The sequence below is a fragment of the Diceros bicornis genome, chromosome X, assembly GCF_020826845.1.
Source record: "Diceros bicornis minor isolate mBicDic1 chromosome X, mDicBic1.mat.cur, whole genome shotgun sequence".
Classification (NCBI taxonomy): domain Eukaryota; kingdom Metazoa; phylum Chordata; class Mammalia; order Perissodactyla; family Rhinocerotidae; genus Diceros; species Diceros bicornis.
In genome coordinates this window covers 12,700,774-12,728,255 of record NC_080781.1, presented here as the reverse complement: position 1 = coordinate 12,728,255, position 27,482 = coordinate 12,700,774, and the positions used below count along the sequence as shown (strand labels likewise).

General features: G+C 40.2%; 1 protein-coding gene across 1 annotated transcript in view; it reads right to left on the bottom strand.

The window, feature by feature from the left end:
* Nucleotides 1–27,482, bottom strand: part of BMX (BMX non-receptor tyrosine kinase) — a 51,303-nt gene that overhangs the window by 15,357 nt on the left and 8,464 nt on the right. Inside the window, exons 4-12 of the mRNA XM_058535165.1 lie at nt 25,621–25,702; nt 21,230–21,349; nt 19,014–19,078; nt 14,690–14,865; nt 10,998–11,063; nt 10,281–10,334; nt 7,053–7,107; nt 5,395–5,474; nt 2,714–2,841 (exon numbers count right to left, since the gene is read on the bottom strand). Of these exons, the coding sequence (XP_058391148.1) occupies nt 2,714–2,841; nt 5,395–5,474; nt 7,053–7,107; nt 10,281–10,334; nt 10,998–11,063; nt 14,690–14,865; nt 19,014–19,078; nt 21,230–21,349; nt 25,621–25,702 (826 nt within the window). The remainder of the gene's footprint in view (nt 1–2,713; nt 2,842–5,394; nt 5,475–7,052; nt 7,108–10,280; nt 10,335–10,997; nt 11,064–14,689; nt 14,866–19,013; nt 19,079–21,229; nt 21,350–25,620; nt 25,703–27,482) is intronic.

Below are 27,482 nucleotides of genomic sequence, written 5' to 3'. Positions count from 1 at the left end.
CATCACATCACCTCACATCACATTACACCACGTTGGCTCACACATCTGCTCATGCTCTCTCCAGAGTAGCTGAAAAAGCCCAGAGTTCAGGATGTTGTGATGCAAAGAATCCATTCTGACCATATTCATCCTGTAGTTGTACTAATTTGTCTTTGACTAGTTAGTTCAATGTAAAGCAAAAATTCAAAGAATAAAACCACTTTGTGACTTTAAAAAATCCCATCGAAGTTAGTTGCTTGATGGAATTTTTCATTTAAAATTTTTTCCCATTTTTATTTTGCTATCTCTTTATAGTCCTGTATTTAAATATGTATACACACAGCACACACATTTGGCAAAAAATCCAAACAGTTTAGAAGGGTAGAAAATAAAAAGTAAATCACTTGAATTTTAAAAAATTGAACCTATTACTAAATTGCATTAAATGGTCAAGTCATTTTAAATGTTTACATTGAGTTATGGTAAAGCTGTGTCAAAATAATCATAGTATTTATAGTGGCTTGAAAGAACTCATTCAAAAAAATATGTTTTTTCTTTAAATGTGTGACGCTTTCCAAGTCATGGGAACTATCACACATGTCCTTTTTCCACCTTCCTTTTTCTATATGCTTGTTTACTTTTTATATGAGTGGTCTCTAAACATTTTAAATCCTGCACTTTTTTTCTTTTGTGAGAAAGATCAGCCCTGAGCTAACATCCTATGGCAATCCTCCTCTTTTTTGCTGAGGAAGATCGGCCCTGGGCTAACATCCATGCCCATCTTCCTCTACTTTATATGGGACGCCACCACAGCATGGCATGACAAGCAGTGCGTTGACGCGTGCCGTGGATCTGAACGTGCGAACCCTGGGCCGCCGAAGTGGAGCACGCGTACTTAACTGCTGCGCCACCAGGCCAGCCGCAATCCTGCACCTTTAATCAGCAAAAAAAATTAGCGCACTCCTCTAAAATATGTATATATACAATTACTGCTTAATTGATACATTATGTGAATCATAAAATATACTCACAAATATAAAACTTAAGAGAATGAAATTTAAAAAACAAATCTAAATAAACATTTTAATATTTTCTTTCTATACTCTGTGACGTTTCTTGTGCATCCTCTGGAGTACAGTCATTCCATTTGGAGGTGTCTATTTATAAAATATCTTTTCCAAAGGATACTTTTGAGGTGCTACAGGTTAAAATAACCAATTGAGGAAATTGAGACAGAGGAAAAATACAAGCACCAAAATGGAAGCCAAGAGTAAGGCCAATTCACCTATGTGCATGCAATCAGGTCAGATAGAGTTGAACAAATTTGATGCTGAGCCCACAGCTTATTTTTACTCATTGTTGGAAATTCATCCAGTTACTATTCATAAGTGGCACTAGTCTAGAAAAGACATTTAGAGGGGATTTCTTTTTTTCGTTTCTTCTTTTTCCAGCTTTATTGAGATGTTATTGACATATAACATATGTAAGTTTAAGGTGTACAATGTGATGATTTGATACATGTATATATTGAGAAATGATTACCACAATAAGGTTAGTTAATATCTCCATAAGAATGTATTTCTATATACATTTTCACCAGCTGATTAGGCAAAATTTGAAAAGAGTAATAGCAACCAGTGTTGGTGAGGATGAGGGAAATTGCTGTTGGTGGGAGTGTATATTTCTTCTTCTTTTTTTTTGCAGCAGAAGATTCACCCTAAGTTAACATCTGTTGCCAATCTTCCTCCTTTTTTCACCCTTCCCCCTCCGAAGCCCCAGTACATAGTTGTGTATAGTTGTAAGTTCTTCTGGTTCTTCTATGTAAGCCGCTGCCACAGCATGGCTACTGACAGACCAGTGGTATGGCTCTGTGCCTGGGAACCAAACTCGGGCCACTGAAGCGCCCGCTGAACGTTAACCACTAGGCAATCAGGGCTAGCTGGGGAGTGTATATTTCTGAAAAGCATTTTACAATGTCTAAATTTTAAATGTTCTTAGCCATTATCTCGGGAATTCCATTTCTAGGGAGTGTGGCTACAGAAACACTCTTACAGCTGCACAGAGCTATGTGCGTAGGACTGTACACTGAAACATTGATGCGATGTGAAAATATCAATAGAGGGTTAGGTGAATAAATTATGCAGTAAGTCTACAATAGAATTCTAGGTAGCAGTTAAATAGAACAAAGTAAGCTATATATATACTTGCATGGAAAGACCTCTAAGACATGTTGAATAAAGAAAGCAAGCTAAAAAATAGTATGTGTCAAATGACCTCACTTCTGCAAAAATATAATGTGTATAGTTACATATGTGAAATTTATTTTTATATATATAATGAATAATAAGTGTTAGTATCAGCATAGAATAAAATTCTGTCAGAATAGACACCAACTTGTCCATGGAGATTACTCCTCCAATGATATACATTTCTATAATGTTCGAATTTTGCAAACAAGTTACTTCTATAGGCAGAAAAAACCTGCAAATATTTTTATAAAGAGAATCTCTACTTCTAAGTCACTCAACTCCATTTTTTCTGGCATTATAGAGTGCATAATGTCATATTCCAGGAAATGTAGGTTAAAAATCACAGCAGGCATAGGACCTGAGAGCATTCTTTCCCTACTTTCACGGTTCCCTATATAATTGAAAATATTAGGAGGATCAGTAGTATCCAAGAAAAGTGATATTTATCAGCAAGGACCTATAAAAGAAAAACTGAAAAAAATTACCTGCTGAATTGTGTTGATGATAGTGAATAAGCTTTGGAATGGAATCAAAACAGTAGTTTTCTGCCAGGTACAATTTGTTCTCAGGATTTGTATGCACATGGTAATGTTTGACGGTTCCTTTCTTATCACTAGAAAGGAGGAAAGAATGTTAGGATGTTTTTAGTAAACAATTGAAGCTTGATTAAACAATGGTTCAATAATTCTTTCAGGTGCATTCGCAAATTTTGAAGAGGGAAGTCAGAGAGGGCTTCTCAGTTTTGACATCTGGTGTTTTTCTGGAGGTATCCACGACAATCAGTAGTTACGGAAGGGGACTCCTCTCTGAACTCAACCTATCCTTGTACACATACAGAATTCACGTACAATAAAATTCCAGCCTTCTGGACTGTTCCTTCCTTAGTAAGTATAAAGCTGGAATCTTCCTTTGATGATTGACAGTAGTTCTTGCAGTTCTGCAGATCCTGCAACTCTTCAGGATCATTATTCTGAACATCAATTCTCTTTTAGGATAATAATGGAGATAAAAATATGGGAGGTGAAGGTGATTAGGCTGTGGATGTTCTCACCCAGAGCATGGGCGAGAGGCTCTTTTGGGAGTGGAATGTGCAAGATGAGGTGGGTGGGGATCTCCTTTAATTCTTCATATGAACTTGTATCTTTTTCACATAAAACATATTTTTTCTTTTGCTGTACTTGTAGAAAATAGTGGTGAATTGATGCACTTGGTTTAGGCTAATCAGGAAGGACATGCTTGTCTTAGATTTTAGAGCATGGCACAGCAGTCAAGAACTGGGCTTCAGTCCAGTTCTACTGCTTGCCAGCTACCTCATCTGGTTGTTATAAAGATTGGATGAGATTATCTACATATCAATTTGCCCTATGCTTCACGCATAAGAAACTGTTAACAAATTGTTGTTGCTGTCATGCTGCCCTAGTTAGAACTGCAATTAGAGAAAGGAGAAAGGGTGCTTCTCTTTGGTGCAAGTGGCTAATTGGCTCTTGGTCTCAGCATGAGATTCACTCAAACCCATTGATGGTGTTTCATAAAAGAAGACTTCTGTATTCATTGATTGGGATTACTTTAATTTGATTCCTCATCTACTTGCTAATTTATCTATCTGACCACCTTCAAAAATGAATCTGGTGTCAAGAAGCTTGACTAGGAGGACTTCTGATATCAGGTTTGGCTGAAACTGCAGGGCCAGAGGGCCACAGAGCTTTTGCTACTCAGTGAACCAAGTCTTCCTCTGGTTCTTATGGGGTTGGCTTTAGCCAGCATCCGGGTGTGCAACCTAGTACATGAGGTGCTCCCAGGATGTAGCTTTTGGCATTGGAAATGCCACGTGACTGCTTAGGGTACATCCAATTTCCTGAAATTGGAGGTAGGTACCCTAAAAAAATTCTCAGAATGAAATAACTTTTTAATCACTTAATTATTACAAAAATACATATATGTACCATGGGGCAGGGCACATGAAGAGGGCACCAAGGCAGAATGACCATTCAATTCCACCACTAAAAAAGGGTCGCACATATAGAAATATTTTCTTTCAAATGATCCTAATCAGGATTTGGCCAGATTCTTATTCCAAAACATTGGGAGTTTCAGTGTAGAGACAGGGTGTGGTTGAAGGAATACGAACTCGGCTGTTGAAGGCCAGGCCTCAAGTCGGCCATTTATGAGCTTTACAGGCGGGTCTTCGTAAGCTCTCTTTGAACCTCAATCCTCTTATCTATAAAATGGTGCAAATAAAATTAGCTTTCCTATTTGCTTTGCAGGATGATTAGAAGAAACAAAAGAGCTAACAACCAATAGGAAATTGGCTTGTAAAACTCTGGAGGGGGATCCTGATGCTGGTGATGATGACTTACATGAGATGACTGTGGGTGTCTTATACGCCTTAGTGTTGGAGTGGGGGTAGTGGAACAGGTAGAATCACTCTTTCCCAACGACAGCAACAATAATGGTAATTGCTAGTACTTTATTAAGTGCTTACTATGTGCCAGGCACTGTTCTGATCCAATACATGAATTAACTCACTTCATTCATAGAGAGTAATAATCGTTATTATAGCCCCTTTTCAGAAGAGGAAGTTGAGGCACAGAGGTTAAGAAACTTGTTCAATGTCATAATGCTCTGAAATGGTAGAGTCAGGATTTGGACCCAGAAGTGCAGCTTCAAACCAGAACTATTAGCCACACAAAGAGGACAGTCCCCTAGAAAGAAGCTCTCCAAGAACATAGCTACACTGATTCAATCTTCTGCTAACTCTGCCCCTAAGGGAAAGACTTAATAAAACCAAACTCTGGGATAGGTTTCTCAGCTCAGCAGGTGGCTCAGGCCAAGAGTGTAGAGTGTTGCTATTTTTCTCTCTTTCTAGGCTTACGACTGAATCGAGGGGAATAACCCAAGATTCCTTTAACAAATGTTTATTGAGGCGTGCTGTGCACTGGGCACTCTGCTGCTGCCTGGGATAGGCAAGAGGTGATCTGCAACAGAACAGCCTCTTGGAAGTCAGGAGGAAAAAGGCAACTGCAAATGGTCACATCCAATAGAAATACTTTGATCCAAAATTCCAGGGTTTAAAGATGGTGTCTTATCCCAAAAATGTGACTAAATGACAGGCATATTCAAAGAACATACTCAAAAGATAAAAGAAATAAATTCATGTCATACTTACTTCACAGCCTTACTAAATAAGGACACTGTGTACATTCCCGCCTGGCTGGAATTTCTAACCATAAATGCTCCTTCTTTTCCCTGAAAAGAAACGTACATGTGGAAGGAACAGAAAACATTTTCATTATTCTTGAAAACTACTTTTCCTGGTAGGTGGTAGGAAATTAGATCTTTTAGATTCACTTTATATGTCATTGATGGCACAGATTATCCAACAGTTGGCACAGAAGGAGACCCACAGTTTAGCTTTTCTCCTTCTCTCACTCAATTTCTTTCTTTTTTTTTTTTTGGTGAGGAAGATAGGCCCTGTGCTAACATCTGCCAATCCTCCTCTTTTTGCTGAGGAAGACTAGCCCTGGGCCAACATCCGTACCCATCTTCCTCCACTTTATATGGGACGCCGCCACAGCATGGCTTGCCAAGCGGTGTGTCAGTGCACACCTGGGACCTGAACCGGCGAACCCCAGGCCGCCGCAGCGGAGCGCGTGCACTTAACTGCTTGGCCACCAGGCCGGCGCCTCACTCAATTTCTCTATAGCTTTATCCTGTGTGCTTCAACTTTTCCTTTCTAGTCAATTTTTAACCCTCTCTGATAATTTTCTCTGTTTTGCATTTGTGCAAGCCTAATGTTTTAATCTTTTAGAAACAAAATTTAAAACCGCATATCACCATATCACGCTCTTGGAAGGTTTTAGAAAACCAAAGATGCAGAACAAATCATTTGTTCAAGTTCTATGCTCAACTTGTCTTTCTTAATGACTTGCGCTAATTCTAAGCAGACTCACCTTCAGAAAGAGCAGATAATAAACTATGAATGTGACAAAATACCGAGTTAGGTAGTGAAATCATCACATTCTCACTAATACCCCTCAAAGAAATAATTCGTGTGTTCTATTAGGTTGAACTATATCATAGTGTCATTTTTGTAGGTCAGAAGTTTGAGGTTGGTAATTCCACATCAATTGGTAGACATATTCCCCGTTCCATCTGCTGTACTCTGGTTTAGGTGCTAACGAGCAGTGACAGAGCTGAGGTAGGCTCTTACACAGATGGCCCCCAATAAGTCATCTCTCTGTGTTCATGCCCTGTGTAGTCCCCTCCCACGTTAACTCTGGGCTGGGCCACATGACTTGCTTTGGCCAGTAGGATATTAGCAAATGTGACAAAAGCAGAGACCCAATAAGTGCTAGCACTGAACTGTGGGGCTTGTCCTCTTCAACCACTGCCTTGAGATCACCATGCTGGAGGAAGCCCAAGTTAGTCACATGGAAAAGAACTACGGCACCTCGGTTGACTGCCTCAGCTAAATCCAACCCCTTAGTCAATCCACCAGCTAAATGCAGCCACCTGAGTGATCCTAAGCAAAACCTGCAGAACTGCTGGCCCAGCTGACTCACAGAATGGTGAGAAATCATAAATCTTGTTCTTTCAAACCACTAAATTTTGAAGTGGTTTACTACACAGCAATAGATAATGGAAACAGAGGAAGTGGCTGTATGTGAAGGGCCTGGTAACCCATTGGCTGGATAGGCAACACTATGATGACTTGAGCAACACTGTGATAATTAGCAATAAAGTTTCTATGAGAAGTGCATTACCCTCTGGGCCCAACAATAGAAAGAGATTCTTAGAGGCTATTTTAGAGACTAGATTATTTACCTTTTGTCTCAGTAACTGCTCAGATTGTGACCTGGAGATGTTGCCTGCAAACCAGCTGCAATAAGAAGGAATTCCGTATTTGAGAATTAATAATGATTAATTGCATAACTTGTCACTCAACTTTCTAATCTATAAAATGAGGTGTTGGCCTAGATCAGGGGTTTCCAAACCTGGCTGCTCAAGAGAATCGCCTGAGGAGCTTTGAAAAATCCAGATTCCTAAGTCTCCACCACCCATTTATGATTCTGGGGTGAGGCCTGCACATCTATATTTTCAAATGGGCTGGCTTTAAGAACCTTCGGCCTCCTTCTAGGTGATCTCTAAGTTCTCCTACATTTCACTATTTTCAATGAGAGCCAGAGATTAGATTGATGAAGAATATTCCGATGGGAAAGTCATGATTGCCAAGGATGAAATTTCCTGTCTTTCAACCCTATAATTTTCTTTTAATAACCCAATAGAAACACACCTCATAGCATCTATTTTCAAAGCAAATGCTTCTCTAAAAAATATATTTTATTTACAGAATAGCAATAGATAAGGATCTAAGGTTATATTAAGACAGAAGCAGTTGTACTGAACTGAGAAAAAGATGATGTGGGACAGCCAGGTGTAATCTTCACATTTTGCCATTTTTACTAATGTAACTGAGAACACCATGTCTTACTTTATATGTGGAGCTCAACAGGCGACAGAGTTGTTTCTTATGTGAGATCAACAATGTCTGTAGTCTTTTGGCTTTGGCCAAAACATCATACTAAGGACATAAACAGGGTGTGACGTGGGACAGGGCATGGGTTTGGGGGCTTGGGAGGACCTTCTGGCTAAAAAATAACACCTGAGGAGGAAAGAAGTACATGAGGAGAGTGAGGGTATATTAGGCGAGGGCAAGGTGTCAGCTGGCGGCCAGTTCAATGAAGTAGAAAGAGCCTTAGACCAGCCAGCTTGGAGGTTTGTGTTCTAGACACAACTTCCTAATAAGTAGTTGTCTGGCTTTGGACAAGCCACTTAGACTCTTTTGACCTTGGAATTCCCCATTTGTAAAATTAGGATGAGGGTTGAACCCGATTAGTTTAAAGTCTCTTTGGGGGGCCGGCCCCGGGGCCGGCCCCGTGGCTTAGCGGTTAAGTGCGCGCGCTCCGCTGCTGGCGGCCCGGGTTCGGATCCCCAGCACGCACGGATGCACCGCTTCTCTGGCCATGCTGAGGCCACGTCCCACATACAGCAACTAGAAGGATGTGCAACTATGACATACAACTATCTACTGGGGCTTTGGGGAAAAAAAGGAAGAGGGTTGGCAGTGGATGTTAGCTCAGGGCTGATCTTCCTCACACACAAAAAAAGTCTCTTCTAACTCTACCCATATAGATACTGTATAATTAACACTTGAGATATTAACTGATATTTTTTATTAGCTAATATTTTAAGGTAATCATAGCTAATTAAAAGACTCATCAGGGAATATAATTCAGGATGTATGCCTACGGGAGATAAAAAAGGTGATCAGGAATAAGGAGAGAGGTCTGGAGAGGCAACGTGAGATTGTGTATTATACCTGCCCCCCGCCCATACATACACACACACACACACACACACTTTGCCTGTGTCATAATTTTGCTGAGGCATGGCTCTGTTTGTTTTAAATACTATTTCAGCATTTCAATGTCAGAGCAGTAGAGGCTTAGGCCTAGTCCTAAGTCATGATTTTCCGTCTAAACCTTGGTGCCTCAGTCTTTAATGAGGTGGAGTAGCGTTGCTTTTGAAGTTATGGCCCAAAAACAAATGCTTCAGTGACACTGATGGAGCAAGAAGCTGGGGGCACCAAGTAGGGAGTAAGAAGGCTGAGCCCCAGATCACATAGCCCTGTAGTCCTGATCTCCTTTCAGCATCTCTTTGACTTTGAAGATGCCAGGTCCTTCCTTATCATTTCTCCAATGTACACCTCTCACACACTATTTGATTCTAGAAACGATGGAGATAGAGACTGTCTATATGGTCAGATTTGAGTTTTCTGAACCAAAGAAAGACTTCCAGTTCGTCTAAATGCTAAAGACTAAAATCCACAATGAGAGATTCATTCCCATTGGCTTAAGTCTTTGTTATCTGTTAAAGTGCAATTATCTTTGGATAATTTTTGTGCTGGTCTTTCTCAGTCTTTCATGCCTTAGTTTGAATTATTCCATCAGATGCTTGCCTGAGGGTAGATGTTAGGGAAGAAGACAGGGCTGAAGAGGAGCTAGAAGATGGTGAAGAGACCATGATGCAAAGGGGTGGGGAGTATGGCATGTCTTCCCCAATGTGACAGGTAAGCCTAGGGCCAGGCTGTGTTAGAGGTAAGAGGAAAAGTTGAAACAGTGGTATGTACTTTATAAAAGCTTTCCTTGCACTTACAGCCAATAGATCAAGAACAGAACTAGAAATATGCGTAATCCTAGTGTTCAAGTGAATTGGTTGCCATTGGATAACAGGTGTCTGAGAGATGCAATATGCCTTATTACTTCCACCTCTCCTTAATGCCAATCTTTAAGTCCAGGAGACTCATTTGTCCCTATAAGTAGAATGGTAGAATCTTAGATTCTGGAAAGGACCTTAATGGTCACTTAGACCAACCTGTCTCAGTATAGTTGGGATGATCACAGATTCTTATTTGCCCAGAAGAGTCCAGTTTATGCCTGATGTCCAGGTATAACAATTAACAGTGCACTCTTTCTCTCTCTAAAGTATCTACTTTAGATGTTAAATGATAAGGTCACCCTAGGAATAGGAATCTCTCAACATAAATGCTATCATGTTCAAGTCTCAGTTGTGCTACCTTATAAAATTACTGAATCATAAATAACTTCAAAAGTTGGACTCAATGCTAATAGCAGCCTTCAATCATCATCCGGCGAGAGGTCTCCGGGGAAGAAATAATCAGCAGAAATGTCATATGCTATATCTATGAAGACAAGGTGAAATGAAGGGGACACCAGGTATACAATAAATCTAATGAATATGTGCAGCCAATGTAGATAATCCACATTGGGGAAAAATATTTTCATTAGTAACAACCCAGCTCATTGTCACCTGCCATCCAGATAAATGGCCCAGAACCTCACATGAGTTTACCCATGTAAATATGGCCCCCTGAGCAAGTCTGAGCCATCTGTTTTAATGCCTTTGGGGAAGAATAGAATAGAAACATCTATGTTTAGTTTTAGAGGAACACAGAGGACTTTGAAAACTCACTCATAGTCATCCAGGTTTTCCTCCTCTTCAGATGAACTTGACTCAGGGAATCCCCTTAAGAAGAGAGAAATCAACATGAATACAAAAAACCACCCAGAAATCATCCAAGTGCCTAGCAGTGCAATATCAAATCCCACCCTGCTTTCATCCACGTAAATAAAATTCAGACTGTTAGGTTTCCATTTTTGCCCTTGGGAAGGTATCAGTAAAGTGAAGAGAGAGTCACTCAAAAGTTGAGCTCATGCCCAGTCTAATGAGAAATGACTCTGATACAGGAGGTCCCCAGGAGGCCCCCAGGAACATGGATTTCTTTGACTCTTAAGAAGAGGGTGCTCATGAAATAGATGAAGATGCCTTCAGGGACAGCTGGGGTATAAAGTTAAAAAAAAATCTCAGGTTGTGTATAGAGTTATTCTTAGGGAAGAGTTGTTCAACTCAAGGTTGTTTTTCCTCCTGCTAGAGATGCCTGAGCCAGGTATATTAATGTTCATGCTGACACCAGAGTAGATCATGAAAGATGAATCGGAAAAACCAGTGTGAGGAAAACTGTAACCCACAAGTCATGGATTCAGACCAGCTTAAGGGTTCAGAGAGGCAAACTAGATGGATTTTTTCGGTTTATATTTACTTTAAATGTAAAGTTTAGGTGCAAAATCATTGCAAATTTGGTTAGTTTTCCTGCAAATGGAAGTAAAGGAATATCTGAATTTGATTTACCATGACATCTTTGAGGTGCTGTGATTTACATTTCTTTCCCTTTGGTTACTGCATGCAAAATCTTCACTGTTACAAAAAAAGATACATTTCATAAATTTACGTTTATTTATAAATGTTAAATGACAAAAGTAATTTCGTTAGATATGTTTTAGCTTTATTTAACATTTTGACCCATACATTTCACTTGGTTTGGAAATTTAAGCTAATGAGTCATTTTCACATTTTCATCCTCGCAGGGACTCCAAGAAAAAGCAGTAGTTTGACGGTATTCCTAAACAAAAGAGAATTCTTAATAATGGTTCATAATAACCCCAAACAACAGAAAACTTGGGTTAATAAATCATCTTGGCGGGGTTTGCCTCGATTTTCTTGTAGATATGCAAGCATTTTGTCACATATATTTTAAGATAAGGTATTTTCCTCTATGCTGTTGTGATTGCAATTAGAAGTCTTGAAAATACTGATTTTTTTATTTTTGAGGAAGATCAGACCTGAGCTAACATCCGTGCTAATCCTCCTCTTTTTGCTGAGGAAGACCGGCTCTGAGCTAACATCTATTGTCAATCCTCCTCCTTTTTTTTCCCAAAGCCCCAGTAGATAGTTATATGTCATAGCTGCCCATCCTTCTAGTTGCCGTATGTGGGACGCGGCCTCAGCATGGCTGGAGAAGCAGCGCGTCGGTGCGCGCCTGGGATCCGAACCCCGGGCCGCCAGTAGCGGAGCGTGCGCACTTAACTGCTAGGCCACGGGGCCGGCCCTTGAAAATACTGATTTTTTAACTCCGTGTGGACACAGATAGATCTGCAAGATTTTCATCATTCTCTGCCACTCATCACTTGATCTCTTTCATTTTGGGTGTTAAGCAGAGCATGAGAAGGTGCTTACCTCTCCAAGTCCAAAGGGTGTTTTATTTGGAATGCAGGACCTATTTCCTGTTTGCCTTCATATCCCAGGCTCTTTTTCAAAATCCCACTTCACAGTGACAAGCTTCCTTAACAAGGAAGTGCTCCTCTGGCTCCATTTCAAGGAATGTCTGGAAAAAGCCCTCGACACTGGAATGCCTCCCTCTCCGCCTTCCCACAGAGCCTCGCTCACTAACGGAGCTTTTTTACTTCATCTCTTCCTGAGAAAACTCTTATTTAAAAATGCTATGCAATTTATTTAGCCTTTTTGTTGTTTTTAAGAACACGTGGAGAATGTCCACCAACAGCACATCTCTTGGATTTATCCACATAATAGAATACTATGCAGACATTCAGAATAGTCAGGTCGGTTGCACAACAATGTGAATGTACTGAACACTACTGAACTGCACGCTTAAAAATGACTAAGATGGTACATTTTATGTTATGTTTTACCACAATTAAAAATATTTTTTAATTAAAAATTAAATATATAGTCATATATTCAAACGGAAAAAATGTCCAAGACGTTAAGTGAAAAGAGCAAGTGGCAAAGAACACCGTGTGGTGAGAACTTGATTTTTTAATTCTATATATCTGGTGGCATGAGCATAGAAAACATTTTAGAGAAATGTACGTTGAATATTCTGCAATGCTTTAATGGTAGCATGAATTATTTTGCTACTCAGAAAAAAAATAAAGATTACAAAGCAGCTCAGATGAAGACAAGTATGAATGACAGAAAGTTGATAAAAAGTATTATCTATTTATATGAGCTGAGAAACATGACTGCATTTTTAAAATTCAAGTCCTTTGAGCAATGATAATAATTCACTCACACATGTAATGCTGCTCATGCTAAGAAGTGATTAATCAATCTTTTGTTCAGATAACTAGCGTTCTGAAGTTCTAGGGAAAAATCCAGGGTTGGGAGCAACTCTTGGGTGCAAAGTCAAAGGGGGTGTCAAAAAACTTGGTAATCAAGATAAGTAGTGTTTTAATAAATTTTTTTTTCCTGGGGAAGATCTACCCTGAGCTAACATTTGTTGCCAATATTCCTCTTTTTGCTTGAGGAAGATTTGCCCTGAGCTAACATCAGTGCCAATCTTCCTCTATTTTGTATGTAGGTCACCACCACAGCATGGCTTTATGAGTGGTGTAGGTCTGTGCCTGGGATCTAAACCTGCGAACCCAGGCCACCAAAGCGGAGTGTGCTGAACGTAACCACTAGGCCACGGGGGTGGTCCCTTAATGAAATATTTTAAAAAATAAACATTGATGCAAAAAATCCATGATGAACAGAATATCAACATTTTAAATAAAGATAGGATCTGGCAATCCATGAGTTGGCAGCTCTGCAGGAACCCCATGTGAATCAATAGTGCTGAGTACTTATTTGAAAACTAGTCAGTCAGTTTCACTGCACAACTCCCTCAATGAATCCCTGGGGATCCTGGCAGGGAGGGGACCTGGCACAAAGTTGACATGACACCCACTCTTCTCGGTTCTGGGCTTATCGATTGTGTCCTTCCACAAGCACACCGGGCTGCAGGCAAATAAATGGAACCCGTCCCCTCAGGCACTAGATATAGATTAATATATTTGGATTCTAGCTCCACTTGAGATTGAAAGGTACCATGACTTGTTATACTGAAAACAACTGCAAGAATACACTTATATTCTTTCAAGTTCCATATGGCCCTGTGGCTGTATCATCACTACAGTGAGGCATTTCCTTTAGGTAAAAATGATGAGGATGGAAAGAATAAAAGCACAAGGGAGAAAACAAAGAAAAGAGATACACAGCGAGTCAGAGAGATGCTCTACATCCATTGTGGGGAAAGACAGACATTGGTACCCTGTATAGATGCTAATAACTGGGTGAGAAGATGTCAGACAGTGAACAACATGATGGGGGGAAAGTATGAGGCAGCAGATAAGGAAGGGTAGTCACTTAACCCTTTCTCTATTGTCATCTTGCAATTCAATTCAATATTTATTGAGCATCAAGTGTGGAGCCAACTCTGTGCCAGACCCCAGAGACACACACAATTTTGGTACTGCCTGCAAGGTAGTTTCAATTTTGGCTTTAGGTAGCATCTTTTGGCTTAAAAACGTGAGAAAACTAATCACGCCAGGAGAGGTGAAGGTGGCCATCCTGAGAAGGCAAGCTATGGCCTTTCTTCAAATGCTACTTGTCATTTGGCCAGTGATGCCTGAAGCACATTACGAAAGTAAGCCCACTCTAAGCTCTCTCATATAAAGGATATCTTTTAAAGATTTAGAGTTCTGGAATGTGAAGTTAGTTGGGGGGAAGGTGGGGAAGAAAGAAGAGAGAATAAAATGTTCAAGTGTTACAGTCATGCATCGCTTAATGACAGGGATACATTCTGAGAAATGTATCATTAGGTGATCTTGTCATTGTGCGAACATCATAGAGTGTACTTACGTAAACCTAGATGGTATAGCCTACTACGCGCCTAGGCTCTATGATACCCATCTTATGAGACCACTGTCGTATATGCAGTCCATCATTGATCAAAACGTCATTATGTGGTGCATGACTGTACTTAGATCATTAGATAGGATAATCTAAAAGGAAAGTCCATGCTGCCCAGTCCCAGTGGGGCCACTGTTTTCCCAGACTTCTGGCTCAAGCACTGAACATTTTCTGAGAGGAAAGCCCTATCTCAGCTAAGGCCTGTGTGGACAGCTTTGGGGCTGAGGTCCAAGGCAGTGAGCTAATGTCTATCCTATATGCTGGACAGGGGAACTAAAAGCTGAGTTTACCTTTTCAGTTTTCTTACTTGCCACCAGTCAGGGCAGTCTTCTCTTGGAATATACCGCATGTTGACATTTGACTGGGAGCCATAGTTTTTCTTTGAGTCACTGTCATGCTGGGCTAAAGTCATACTTGAAGATGGTTCATCCATTCTGAGAATAGGAACTGCTCGAGGAATCTTCAGCTTTGGAGGACAAGAGATTTCAGTATATCACAATGAGGCACAGATTCATGTACTGGGAACTAACAACAAAAGTATATCAGCTCTTAAATTAAAAAGAAAAGAAAGAAGGAAGGAAGGGAGGGAGGGAGGGAGGAAGGAAGGAAGGAAGAAAAGAAAGAAAGAAAAAGAAAGGGAGAGAGAGATAGAGAAAGACAGACAGAAAGAAAGAGAGAGAGAAAAAGAAAGAGAGAGAGAGAGAGAAAGAAAGAAAGAAAGAAAGAAAGAAAGAAAGAAAGAAAGAAAGAAAGAAAGAAAGAAAGAAAGAAAGAAAGAAAGAAAGAAAGAAAGAAAGAAGGAAAGAAGGAAAGAAAGAAAGAAAAAGAAAGAAAAGGGGGAATATTAAGTATTGGAAAAGATATGGAGCAACTGGAACTCTCATAATTTGCTGGATGGAGTATGAAGTGGTATAACCACATTGAAAAGCTGTTTGCAGAATCTACTAAAGCTGGACGTGCACATACTCTGTGATCCAGAAAATCTATATACATATCCAGCAATGAAATCAAAAGACATATAAAAGAATGTTCACAGCAGAATTATTTCAATTAGATAAAAACTGGAAACTACCTAAATGCCCATTAAAAGGATAAAATAATAAACATATTGTGGTTGTAATAGGCTAAATAATGTCCCCCCAAAGATGTTCATGTCCCAGTTCCTGGAACCTGTGAATATGTTACCTTATATGGTAAGAGGGACTTTGCAGATGTGATTAAATCAAGGATCTTGTGATGGGGAGATTACCCTGGATTATTGGGGTGGGCCAGATGTAATCACAAGAGCCTTTATAAGAGGGAGAAAATAAGGTCAGAGATTAGGGAGAAGATGTGAGGATGGAAGCAGAGATCTGAGAGGAAAGAAGATGCTACCCTTCTGGCCTTGAAGATGGAGGAAGGGGCCAGAAACCAAGGAATGCAGGCAGCCTCTAGAAGCTGGAGAAGGTAAAGAAATAGATTTTCCCCTACAGCCTCCAGAAGGAACACAGCTCTGTAGACCCATTTTAGATTTCTGATCTTCAGAACTATAAGAGAATAAATTTGTGTTGCTTTAAGTCACTAAACGTATGGTAATTTGTTACAGCAGCAATAAGAAACTAATACAGTGGTATATTCACACATGGAATTCTATACAGCAATGAGAATAAACTACAACCACATACTAAAAAATGGGCAAATCTCATAAACTGAACAAAAGAAGACCATAAATGACTATGCACTTCACGGTTCCATTTATACAAAGGTCAAAACCAGGCAAATAATCCATGATGCTATAAGTTAGTCTAGTGAAGTCTCTCAGTGGGATGTACTGACTAAAAGGGAACATGAGGGTACCCCTGGGGTTCTGTGATGTTCTGTTTGTTAATCTGAGTGCGGGCTATACAGATGTGTTCAGTTTGTGAAAATTCATCAAGCTGAACTCTTAGGACTTATATACTTTTCTAAGTGCATATTATACTTCAATTAAAAATTCACATAAAAATATATAGAAGCTCTGAATTTAATTTTTTCATACTGTATTTTACTTTTTTTTTAGGGATTGACATCCCGGGAATTTTAGTTACGCGGGACACTGCTGTTTATGAGCTATGAGGTGGTTCTCTCTAAAGACAAGTGCCGTGGAATGTTCCCTAAATGGAAATCAGAACAGAACAGCGAGAAAGCAGATTTTTATTTTCCTCAGCTCATAAAGTAAGTCCTCTACTGAATGCTCTGGTAAAAACAAAACAAAGAAAAACATGCTTTTCAAGATACTCTGTCTGATCCCTTATCCCTTAGGGCAGCTTATAATCAAAACAGACTTAGGAACCCTTGGCCACTGATTTGCATGACTGATAATTTTCAAAACATTTCCCAAAGAATTCCTTGCCAGAGACTAGATGCAATGGTTTCTGGCTCCCAAACTATCTTCCACTCTTAGATTTGTTTAAAACAAACTTTATTGGAGTATAGTTTATGTACCATAAAATTCACCCTTTGTAAGTGTAGAATTCAATGACTGTTAGTAAATTTGTCAAGTTGGGCAACCATTACCACAGTACAGTCTTAATAAACTTCTATCACTCCTATAAGATTCCTCGTGCCCATTTGTAGTCAATCCTCATGCTCATCCTGGCCCCAGGCAACCACCAATCCACTTTTTGTCCCCATAGATTTGCTTATTCCGGACATTGCTCTTAGATGTTTTACAGGGCTGTAATTTTCAAGCTTCAGAACCAAAGCATGTATCCAAACCAAAACAGCAATGTTGCTGATAACAAAACAAAATACCCAAACCTTAATACGTGTATTAGTTTCCTAGGGCTGCCATAATGAATTAGTACACATTTGGTGGATTAAAACAAGAGAAATTTAGTCTCTCCCAGTTCTGGAGGCGAGACGTCCAAAATCAAGGTTTCAGCATGACCATGTTCCCTTTAAAAGCTCTAGGTGAGAATTTTTGCTTGCCTCTTCCAGCTTCTGGTGGTTCTAGGCATTCTTTGGCTTGTGGCAGCAGAACTCCAATCTCTGCCTAGGTCTTTAAATGGCATTGTTCTCTGTGTATCTCTCTGTGCCCTCTCATCTTAAAAGGACACCAGTCTTTGGATTCATGGCCCATCTTAATGTAGTATGATCTCATCTCAGTTCTTAACTAATTACATCTGCAAAGACCCTGTTTCCAAATAAGGTCACGTTCTGAGGTTCCAGGTGGACATGAAATTTGGGGGACACAATTCAACCTACTACAATAGTGGATTTCCTTTTGCCCTTCATGTTGGTTCACAAAAACTATGTGATTTTTACTTAGATAGAAAGATAGGAGGAAGTGTGTGTGAATGTGTGTAGCTGAAAATAAGTACCCAAGATACCACAGAGCCGATGGATGGGTGGAGACACTCCTTTACTTTCAAGTGAGCTTCCAGAGGACCACTGGAAGGCGATTTTACGTGTCTCCTGGCATTTGAGGAGGCTGACACCTACCTGAGAAGCCTAAAAGCAGGAGGCTACGGCTATAAACCCAAGAAAGCAGAGCAAAAGGAGAGCAGCAGCCTGTACTTCGAGAGTGAGCCACAGACAGTTTTACTAACCAGAGCAGTCAAGGTTTTGTTTGTTTTCCTGTAGGCCAACTCCACCCTTGGGAGAGGGTTGGCTGGGAGCTATCTTGAAAGAAACTGCCCCAGATTGGTAAATTGACCCAGCAGAAAGACTGAGGGCTAGAAACCTAAGAACTAAAGGTCAGGACATTTCCTCTGTCATAAAACTACATTTGGATCTGTACCCCACTGGGAAACCCACAAAAGTCTCCCATAAGGTAAAGAATCAGCATTGGAAAACTGTCTCACCCAGAAGCCACCACTACCAAATCATGATGGGACCAATCACATATGACTGTCTCTTTTTCATTTGACCCCCTCTTCCTGGGCCCCAACCCTGAAAGGGTCAAAAATCTCAGTCTCTCCCTGACCCCTCCCCCAAAGTAGGCTGCCCTCTGATGCAGACTTGAGCTGGGTGAAGGGGAACGGTTTTAACTTGGAAAGCTGTTTGGAGTAGTATTATTATAACACTGGTTGGGACAATTTAGAGGCTGTTCTCATGACTACTAGTAATTAGGAAAATTTATGTCATCTGAGAGTGACTGGAAAACTATGGAATCTCCCTGAGATTCTATCCAGAGAAAGAGAAGAAAGCCCACTGAGTGGGTTTGAAGGGATAACAGAGGGAAAGAATTACGTTGTTTTCTGCTTGTGCCCTGTGGGGCCCCATTGCTTCACCAGGACACTTACATGAGGCAGTCTTGACCATGCTGGTGGTAGGAGCGGAATGACAGCTAACAATAGTTGCCTGTTATGTGTGATGCCGTCTTAAGGACTTCTCCCACATGCACCCAGTTTTTGGTGACTATTTATGTGCTTACAGTTTAGAAAGAGGCCCAGTTATTCAATGCAAAAATATAAATGGTTCTACCTTTGAATTTATTATTTGATACTGCCGTTGCTATTGGTGATAGCTCACGTTTTTGCTCTCTTTGCTGAGCAGTCTGAATAAAGCCCATGCTTTCTAGTCTTGAATCTGGCAACTCTTGGTTTATTTAATATATTCTGACTACAAACAAAAATTTAAATGTTGACTTACCACTCTGTCTGGGAAGACGGGAACTCTGTATTTCTCTTCATTGGTTGCAATGTGCAGATCAGCATCTGAAAAGTAAAACCAAGTAATGTCAGAAGGAACTTTAAATAAAATAAATCAAAACACGCAATGTTACAAATCAAAAGAATGAACTGGCTTGTGTGAGCAACACTCCAGATTAAATGAATTTAGACACAACAGCTAGAGTGATTCTGGTGCTTTCCTGTATAACATCCACCTCAAACACCACTTCTCCACCACTGATTTTCAATATCCTCCCAAAATGGATAAAAAATTAAGGTTCCTCTAAAGCCTATAAACTAGTAATTTTCCACTTTGTATTTGAGTAACAGATATCTAATCTCGTTGGGTAGTACCTGCGGCCCTAGGATTCAGAATCCATGTCTGACTCCTCTTTGATTGGCTTATACAGGATGCTTATAAATAGCTACTTTATAAGTGAACAAACTTATCCTATGCTTTTTTTTTTCTGTTCTTATGATAATTGTTGGTTTCTCTTTCTACCCACACATGTAGATAGATGTCCAGGCCCTCAGTGTGAAGCCATTATATGCCTTGTATGTGGGGTGGCCATGCTCAACTTAACGTGTAGGCCATGTACCCTGGAAAGATGGCGGTCTGGGGCATTTTGGAGACAGAAGGAAGCAAAGACACTCAATTGTTTCCTTCCTAGCAGCAGTGCCCGTGGGCTGCCCCGTAGCTCAGCAGAAGAGGCCAAGGGAGTTAGTTATACTTGGGCAGATAGACAATATCCCAGCTGCTTATGAGCCGTAACACTGCTACATTCTGTAGTTTTCTTCAGAGGCTGGCAAAGAGCCTGTGGCACCCAGGACACGTGGCAGGTGCCACCCAGACGGAACCTAGGAAGATAGTCCCAAGGCAGTGCTCGCTCTGGCCTTTTTCCTGCTCTTTCCCAGGGAGTTAGGGCATGGTCAGAGCTGGAATCTGGCCTGCTGGGTAATGATGCCAGACCGTAGACAGAGTAACTGGGGGAAATGATTCATGCTGTAAGGAGACATTACTTTTCAGCTCCTCACAGTGGAGGGAAGATCTACATATAGTAAATTCTCTATAGTTCATTAAATCATTATAATTCATGAATACAAAGGGCAATATGATCTAATTAAGATTAATAAACGTTCATTGTGCAGTCTGAGATGGAAAACACAATGAATATTTATTCATTGATTTTGTTGTAAAATTATCAGTAACGTTAAGATAATTGTCAGGTGTCAATACTCTATGGAGTGAATTTGAATGATATTTCATGTTCCTGTGTGTTTTAAGTTCGTGAAGTATTATCATGCAGCTGATCTCAATCAATTCTTTAAAGTCATTGTAATCCAAGCATATTTTGTCCAGGCTGGTAAAATTGTTACTAAAATAAGTTCTCATTTTTATTTATTGACGACTTCATGTTGTTCAACAATGATACACTTTTAAAATATATAAGACTGCCTCATGTAAGTACCCTGGTGGAGGAATGGGACTCCATAGGGCACAAGTAGAAAACAATATAATTCTTTCCCTCCATTATCCCTTCAGAGCCACTCAGTGGGCTTTCTTCTCTGTCTCTGGATAAAGTCTCAGGAAGATTGCCCTAGGAGTATAACCGGATAGAATCTGGTTGTGCTTAAAGCAAACTTTTCACTACCTTCTCTGATGTTATTAAGAAATCAACAAACATGTACAGAATGGCAAACCACTTGAAATACATCTTTTAAAACTTGGCCATCCATCATATTGGTATATGTGGTGATTAAAAGTGTTACTTAAATTTTATCTTTTGATTTTTTTAAAAAGGATGCTGGTTTTTTTAGTTTATAATTTTAGTTTATGAACCATGATGATATGTTCACCACATTCTACCTATTTGGAGTTTATCTTAAACTAGGAAGAATTATGGGAGGTAATAAACAGCTCCTTGCTTGATTCATGATTCCAATTTAAAAAATATTTCTCAAGAAACGAAAGAATGGCAGATGCTAATATTGTTATTATTTTAATGAACATGACTCAGTTGACCCTAGAATTGGACTTCATTTGCCAGATAGCATCTTCGAGGCTGGATTTTCATGATGCCAACCAATCTGGTACATCTCATTTTCCTGAACTGGCGAGCTGTTCTGGCATGGGGCAGGTTTGCCTAATGGGGCACCATCCACCCAGGGCCCAGCCCAATAGAGGGGTCACATTACATGCTTCCCAGAGAGTACATCCCGGGGCCGCTTTGCAACTCTGCTGGCAGCACAGGAACTTCCCGTCCACGAAGAACCCACTGTGGTACTTGATCAGCAGGTGGGGGTTGCCCCTTATCTCTGGGGAGCAGGCAGGAAGAAAACACGAGGTGAGTAAACATTGGCCCAAGAGAAGAAACACATTCAGTAAGTGCTGTTATCACAGAACAATGAAAACCTCATTTTGCCGGCAACCAGGGTGAGGGCAAACGTTTCCCAAAGGATACGTCTTTCACTTAGAAGTTAAAAAGCCAAGAAGAAAAGTCTAACCACGCGTATAGCAAGAACAACACAATAACTTACATCAGTCTTAAAAAAAAAAAAAAACTAGCAGAAAATGCAGGTACGGATCAGCTTGGTGTTAGGATTTTAGAAATACATCCATAAAGGAAGTAAGTGGGTTATGGCACATGGTGTTCCCTTGCAGCCAAAAGAGGCTGGAGGGTAGGACTAGATCTTAGGAAAAAAAAAAAGAAGGTTCTAATATACATTCTCTCCACTTTTTATTTTGAAACATTTCAAACGTACAGAAAAGTTGCAAGAATAGTACAATGAATGTCCATATACCGTTTACCCAGATTCACCCATTTTTAGCCATTTGCCACATTTGCTTTATCTCTCTCTCTGTATAAACATATTGTTTTTAAATTTTTTATCATTGTTATATTTTGCTTAACCATTTGAGAGTAAGTTGCAGATATTATGACCTAACTAATGTCACCCATAAATACTTCAGCATGTAACTTCTGTTAACAAGGACATTTCCTTATATAACCATAATACAATTATCAAATTCAGGAAATTTAATACTGATACAATACTATTACTTAATATATATTTCATATTCAATTTTTTTCAATTGTCCCAATAATATTCCTTATAATCATTCATTTTTTTCTGATCGAGGATCCAATCCAGAATCACTCATGGCGTTTAGTTTATCTAGTTTTCCTTGATCTAGAACAACATCTCATCCCTTCTTTGTCTTTCATGACTCTGACCTCATTTACACATACCAAGGAATGAATGGTTTATGGGACTACTTTTCTAGGAATATGTGAATATTTTAAAAACCCATGGAAATAGGACAAAGAAATCCAAAGAAATGAAATTCTAATATTGGAGTATAAGACTGTGTCTACAACAAACTAGCCTCTCTCAAAATACAGCAGAGAAACCTACAAGGTCTTAGTAGAGTAGTTCAAGATGAATTACTAGGTGGGGAGGGCTGGTTCTATATGTGGCTTCAATTCTTTCCTTCTTGATTTTATGTTCATCTTGAGGATCCCTAATTTGATCCCAGCAGAATTCTGCTCCTCCTTTACAACTCTGACTCAAAGTAGTCGATGGAGATAATAAGCACTACTTTGCTGGGTCATTGGAAGGATATGAGAAAATGTATGTAAAGCACCCAGCACAGTGTTTGGTGCAGAGTAGGTGTTCAATGAATAGTGGGCTTTAGTGATATCATTCCCTTAGTTTAACTCAGCTCAGCTTACCCAAAAACACTGGCATTAAATAAAAACTTTACTAAATATTCATGGGAATTAAAGGAAAATTATTACCAAAATCACAAAAAGCAGAAGGAGTTAAGATTATAAAACACTAGTTTCCAACCTTGACAATGGTCATTGCAATTCCTTGAGCACATTGCTTGCCTTCCTGCTCTCTAAGCTCCTAGTCTCCATGTGCCAAGATCCCTCTTATTTCCTACTACATGGATTTAGTTTCTTGGGTAACTAATTCTTTTCCAACCAAGTCCAAAAGTCCACATTGCAACAGTCCCACCATCTAATAATGACAATAAGAGGAACTCATAAATTATATGTGTATAGGACTTTACATTTACATGTTTCTCCCTCACATATATCATCTCATTTAATCTACTCAACAACTTTGGAGTTGTTATGATGGATCTTACAGAGTTAGGTAAACTGAGGTGCAGAGAGGTGGTGTAACTTGCTCAAGTTCACAAATCTAGTAAAGAGCAGACCTGAGACTCAGCCCCAAGATTTTCTACTACACTCCACTGCACAGATGCCAGCTTCCCTGCCAAAAGCCTTTCAGTTTTAATTTTTGGAAAGAAGGGCACACTTTATCCACATCTGATCAGCTGAATTCAGAACCATGGTAGCTGACATTCCTTAAGTCCCCAGTGAATCAGCCCGAACCTCCCAAGTGTAGGTTACCCTCTGGAGAATTCTATGTCTCCAATGTCCATCTCAGTTTATAATGCCTGAGCCAAATAATAGGCGCAAAAAGGGGAGAGGGTCATTATATTACAGTGAAACTTCGTATGGGATAGGATTTGAGTGACAGAACCTCTTTGTTTTCTTGCAGTAGGTTGGTTGGCCAACCTGACAGCTGATACCACCCTCTTTCTCTCTTGCTACCTTCAACTTGACAGCCGATCCTATCCACCTTCTCTCTTGCATTCCAGCATAGAGGCTGGAAAAGCCAGGTACTGTCTTCCAGCCTCCTTTGCACATAGAGATGGCCATGAGACACAGTTCTGGCCAATGAGACATGAGCAGAAGTTTGCAGAGGGGCTTCTGGGAAAGCTCAGAGTCTTTCTGAGAGCCTCTAAGGGTGGAAAAGCAGAAAGCTAGGAGGAGCCAGGGTCCCTACTGATTTCACTGAGCTGCTGCACTACCCTGGACTTGCTCATCTCTGGACTTGTGAGAGGAACAACAGTGCATTTGTTTCAGCAACTGTTTGGTGTCTTTTTACCTGCATCCCAAAGCATTACTCACTGATACAAATTGCTTGCTGCGTATATGGCAGCCCTAGTGATAGGGTCTCTCTGTGGTTTTATGAGGGGCTACGAGATTCACTTCTGCTTCTGTCTCTGCTCCCCTTTTATGTTCTGTATGCCTTCACATGAGCTACCTAGGGCCCACCCAAACCTGTCTACCATATAAAGTTCCAGAAGGACCTACACAGAACCCTAGTGCATGATCAATAGCTGCATACAGGAGGTGTCTACAGAGCAGCTGCCCCCAGGAAACCTCCCCTAAGGAGAGTAAATGGGAAGCAGCATCTTAGAGCTCCTCCTAGAGGCCCCACTATAACTACAGCAACTCATGTTTGTGTGCAGGATACTGTAATGTATTTATGAATCACTCATTTGTGGCTCATGACCATTCTAGGAAGAAAGAAATGTGATCTCCTATTTTACAGGTCAGGAAACTGAGACTCAGAGATGTTAGATGGTTTTATTAGATGCCACAACAAAGCAGGACTTGGATACAGATTTGTCTGACTCTAAGAGGGCTGCCCTCCTCCTTCACCAAGAGGGAGGCTTCTCTCCTTACTGGATCACTTGACTATCTTATGGAATATGTTGCTAAATCCTTTCATGCAAAGGGAAAATTAAGCCCTATGTGTGAAAAAAAGGATGTATTTGCATTGAAGTGGAGTAGGTGATTGTTTAAAGTGGTGTAATTTGAGGTGTACTAAGAAAGAGCTCTAATCGAAAGCTTGAAGAAAAGAAAAGAAAATCTTTCCCCATCTGGGAGCTTAATATCTGAAATTCCACCAATAGAGTCATTCATTTGAGTTAAATATCATCCTCACACCATTACCCACCTTTAAAATAAAATTATCGCAGGGAGAAACATCATAGTGCCAAATTACTAACACAAAATCTCTCTCTTCGACCAAAGGTTGTTACCAGGGCAGCGTAAGGATCGCTAAATAAAAGCGTCATTAAATCCCGGGTTTTGCCTAGCATTTTACTGTACTGGTTAAAAAGCTGGGTTTGGGTAATTGAATTATGAGTTCTCCATTATTAGGTATGTGACATTGGCCATGTCTTCACTTATCTGGAAAATGGAGAACAATATTACCCTTTCCATAGAGTTGTCAAGAGGATTACCTAAGAAAATATTTTACAAGTACTTGACACAGTAACTGGCAAATGGTAAGTGCTTAGCAAGTACTAGATATAACTTTCTGTAAACATCCAAAGTACAGTAACTACATGACCTGAGGAGGCCTAGACTTTGCCCTTGTAAAGGCAAGCACAGTGGGTGGAGAGCAGGCAGCCCTGCTTCCTCCATGCTGCTGGGAAGGCACAATAGCCAGCTCTGTGCAGCGCAGGGAAAGGGAACCCTATCCCCAGGCTTCCTCTATGCAACAATGAGAATGCAAAATGAGGATGAGGATCCCCAGGCCTCCCCTATGTAACAATGAGAATGCAAAATGAGGATGAGCATGGCACACTCTCTGAGGGTGGTAGGAAAATCAGTAGATTCTCTTGTGGCATTGGGTCCTTTTACTGTCATATCTTTCCTCCACCAAGCCTCAAAGGAATTCAATCAATGACTCCTTTTTTTGACTTTTTAAATTACCTTTTTGTAATGCTTTCAGCCACTGACTTCGGCTCTCTTCATTTGATGCATAGACATAGAGAAGCCCATCTTTATAGACAATCTGGAAAGGAAAAGATCTGGTGCATTTAGATATAATTGTATCACAGTTCGCTCTGGTGCAACTGCAAATTTTCGGTTATTCGAAAGAAACGTTGAGTTTGCTTATATAATATGCATTAGCTCTGGAATTAGATGAAAAAAATTTGGTTATTTTTATCCTCCATCCCTCAACTTGTTTTATCCTAGACACCTCTACACTTTGGAAAATCACAGCAATGATGCATCTGACAGCAGTGAACATTGAGGTCTCAGTAGAGATGCCCTAGACCATGGAGAATTATAAGAGTATAAGATGTTAGACAGTACAGTTGTCTTAGGAGTGTTCTGGTCCATCTACCTACCCAGTACATGACTTTCTTGATAGCCCATTGGAAAATGTTTATCCACTCTATCCTTAAAAGTATCTTCAGGGATGGAATGTCCTTTACTTTCGCGATGCCATCTTTGCCAATTTCCATATATTCTGATCATAATATAGTTTATGCTTATATTGAGTAAAAATATGTCTCCCTGTACTTCATTCGCTTGTGTCACGTCCCACCCCAGGAATCCCAGCATAAATAATTTTCTACTCCTTAAAATACTTGTTTAAATGTTTGAACAGTACAATGTCTTCCCCAGATCCTTCTCTAGTTTATTTAACTTCTGTGGGTAAATAATATAGACCATTCATTAAACACCTACTAGTTTCTGTGCTCTTTCTTACTTTAATATTTTAATATTATTTCAACTCTATGAAAAATATATGATTATGCCCACTTTGCAAGTGAAGAAATAAACTCAGAGAGAGGTTGAGTTCGTTTTCTATGATTACACGAATATAGGCAGTGGGGCTAAGAGCTCTGTGGGGCTCCAAAGCCTGCGTTCTTTTGAGCACTCTATGCCTGATAAGAAATTGAAGCATCTTCCATGAGCACACGCTCCATTGGTTTCTTCCAATTGGATAATGTTCTTTTTTAAAGTGGGAAGTATGGACTGTTCCTTAACCAAATTATTCTATTTTATTTCATTTTTGGCCACAGTTCCCTCATATTAGCCCTGGGTAGTCTGACCATCTGAAGGACAGTCTGCCTGCCTTTAGATCAGAAAGGTAAGCTTTCATGATGTAACAAAAGTAGGGCATGACTTCAATCAAGCCACTTCCAAAGGGTACTGTAGGCACACTCTCTGTAGCATACCATTGTTTAAAATACTTCAGGGTAAAATCAGAATTCCTTCACATGCTCTGCAAAGCCTTTCATGATGTGGCCTTACCCACTTCTCCAGGCTCATCTCTTTCGGTCTCTCACGGGGCTGCTTTATTCATAAAGACTACTTGGAGCTCTCCAATCGTACCACACTATTTCACCTATCAGTGCCTTGACACCTGCTCTTTCTTTTGTTTTGCTGGGCTAAACTCCACTTGTCCTTCCCAACCCCAATGTCACCTCCAACAGAAAATCTCCCTGACCTCTTGGAGTGAGGAGTGAAGCTTCTGCTTCCTGGGGCACCAATGGCTACTCTGCTGACCGTCATCTTAACACTCACCCTCACTGCATTATAATGATCTGTAAATGCATTGGGGCAGGGATGGCATTTTATTTCCTATAGTGTGCCTAGTACTTGCAGTACATTGGAAATGCTCATCAATGTTTGATGAAAGAGATTGTCAGACTCCGAGGCAAGTCAGGCCATTGCTGCTTACACGCTCTCCCTCTAGGAAAGGCAGAGTGGTGGAAAGAACTTTAGCAAACTGCCCACCTCCCATCTGGGGATGTTCCAAGCCTTGTCATTGTCTTAAT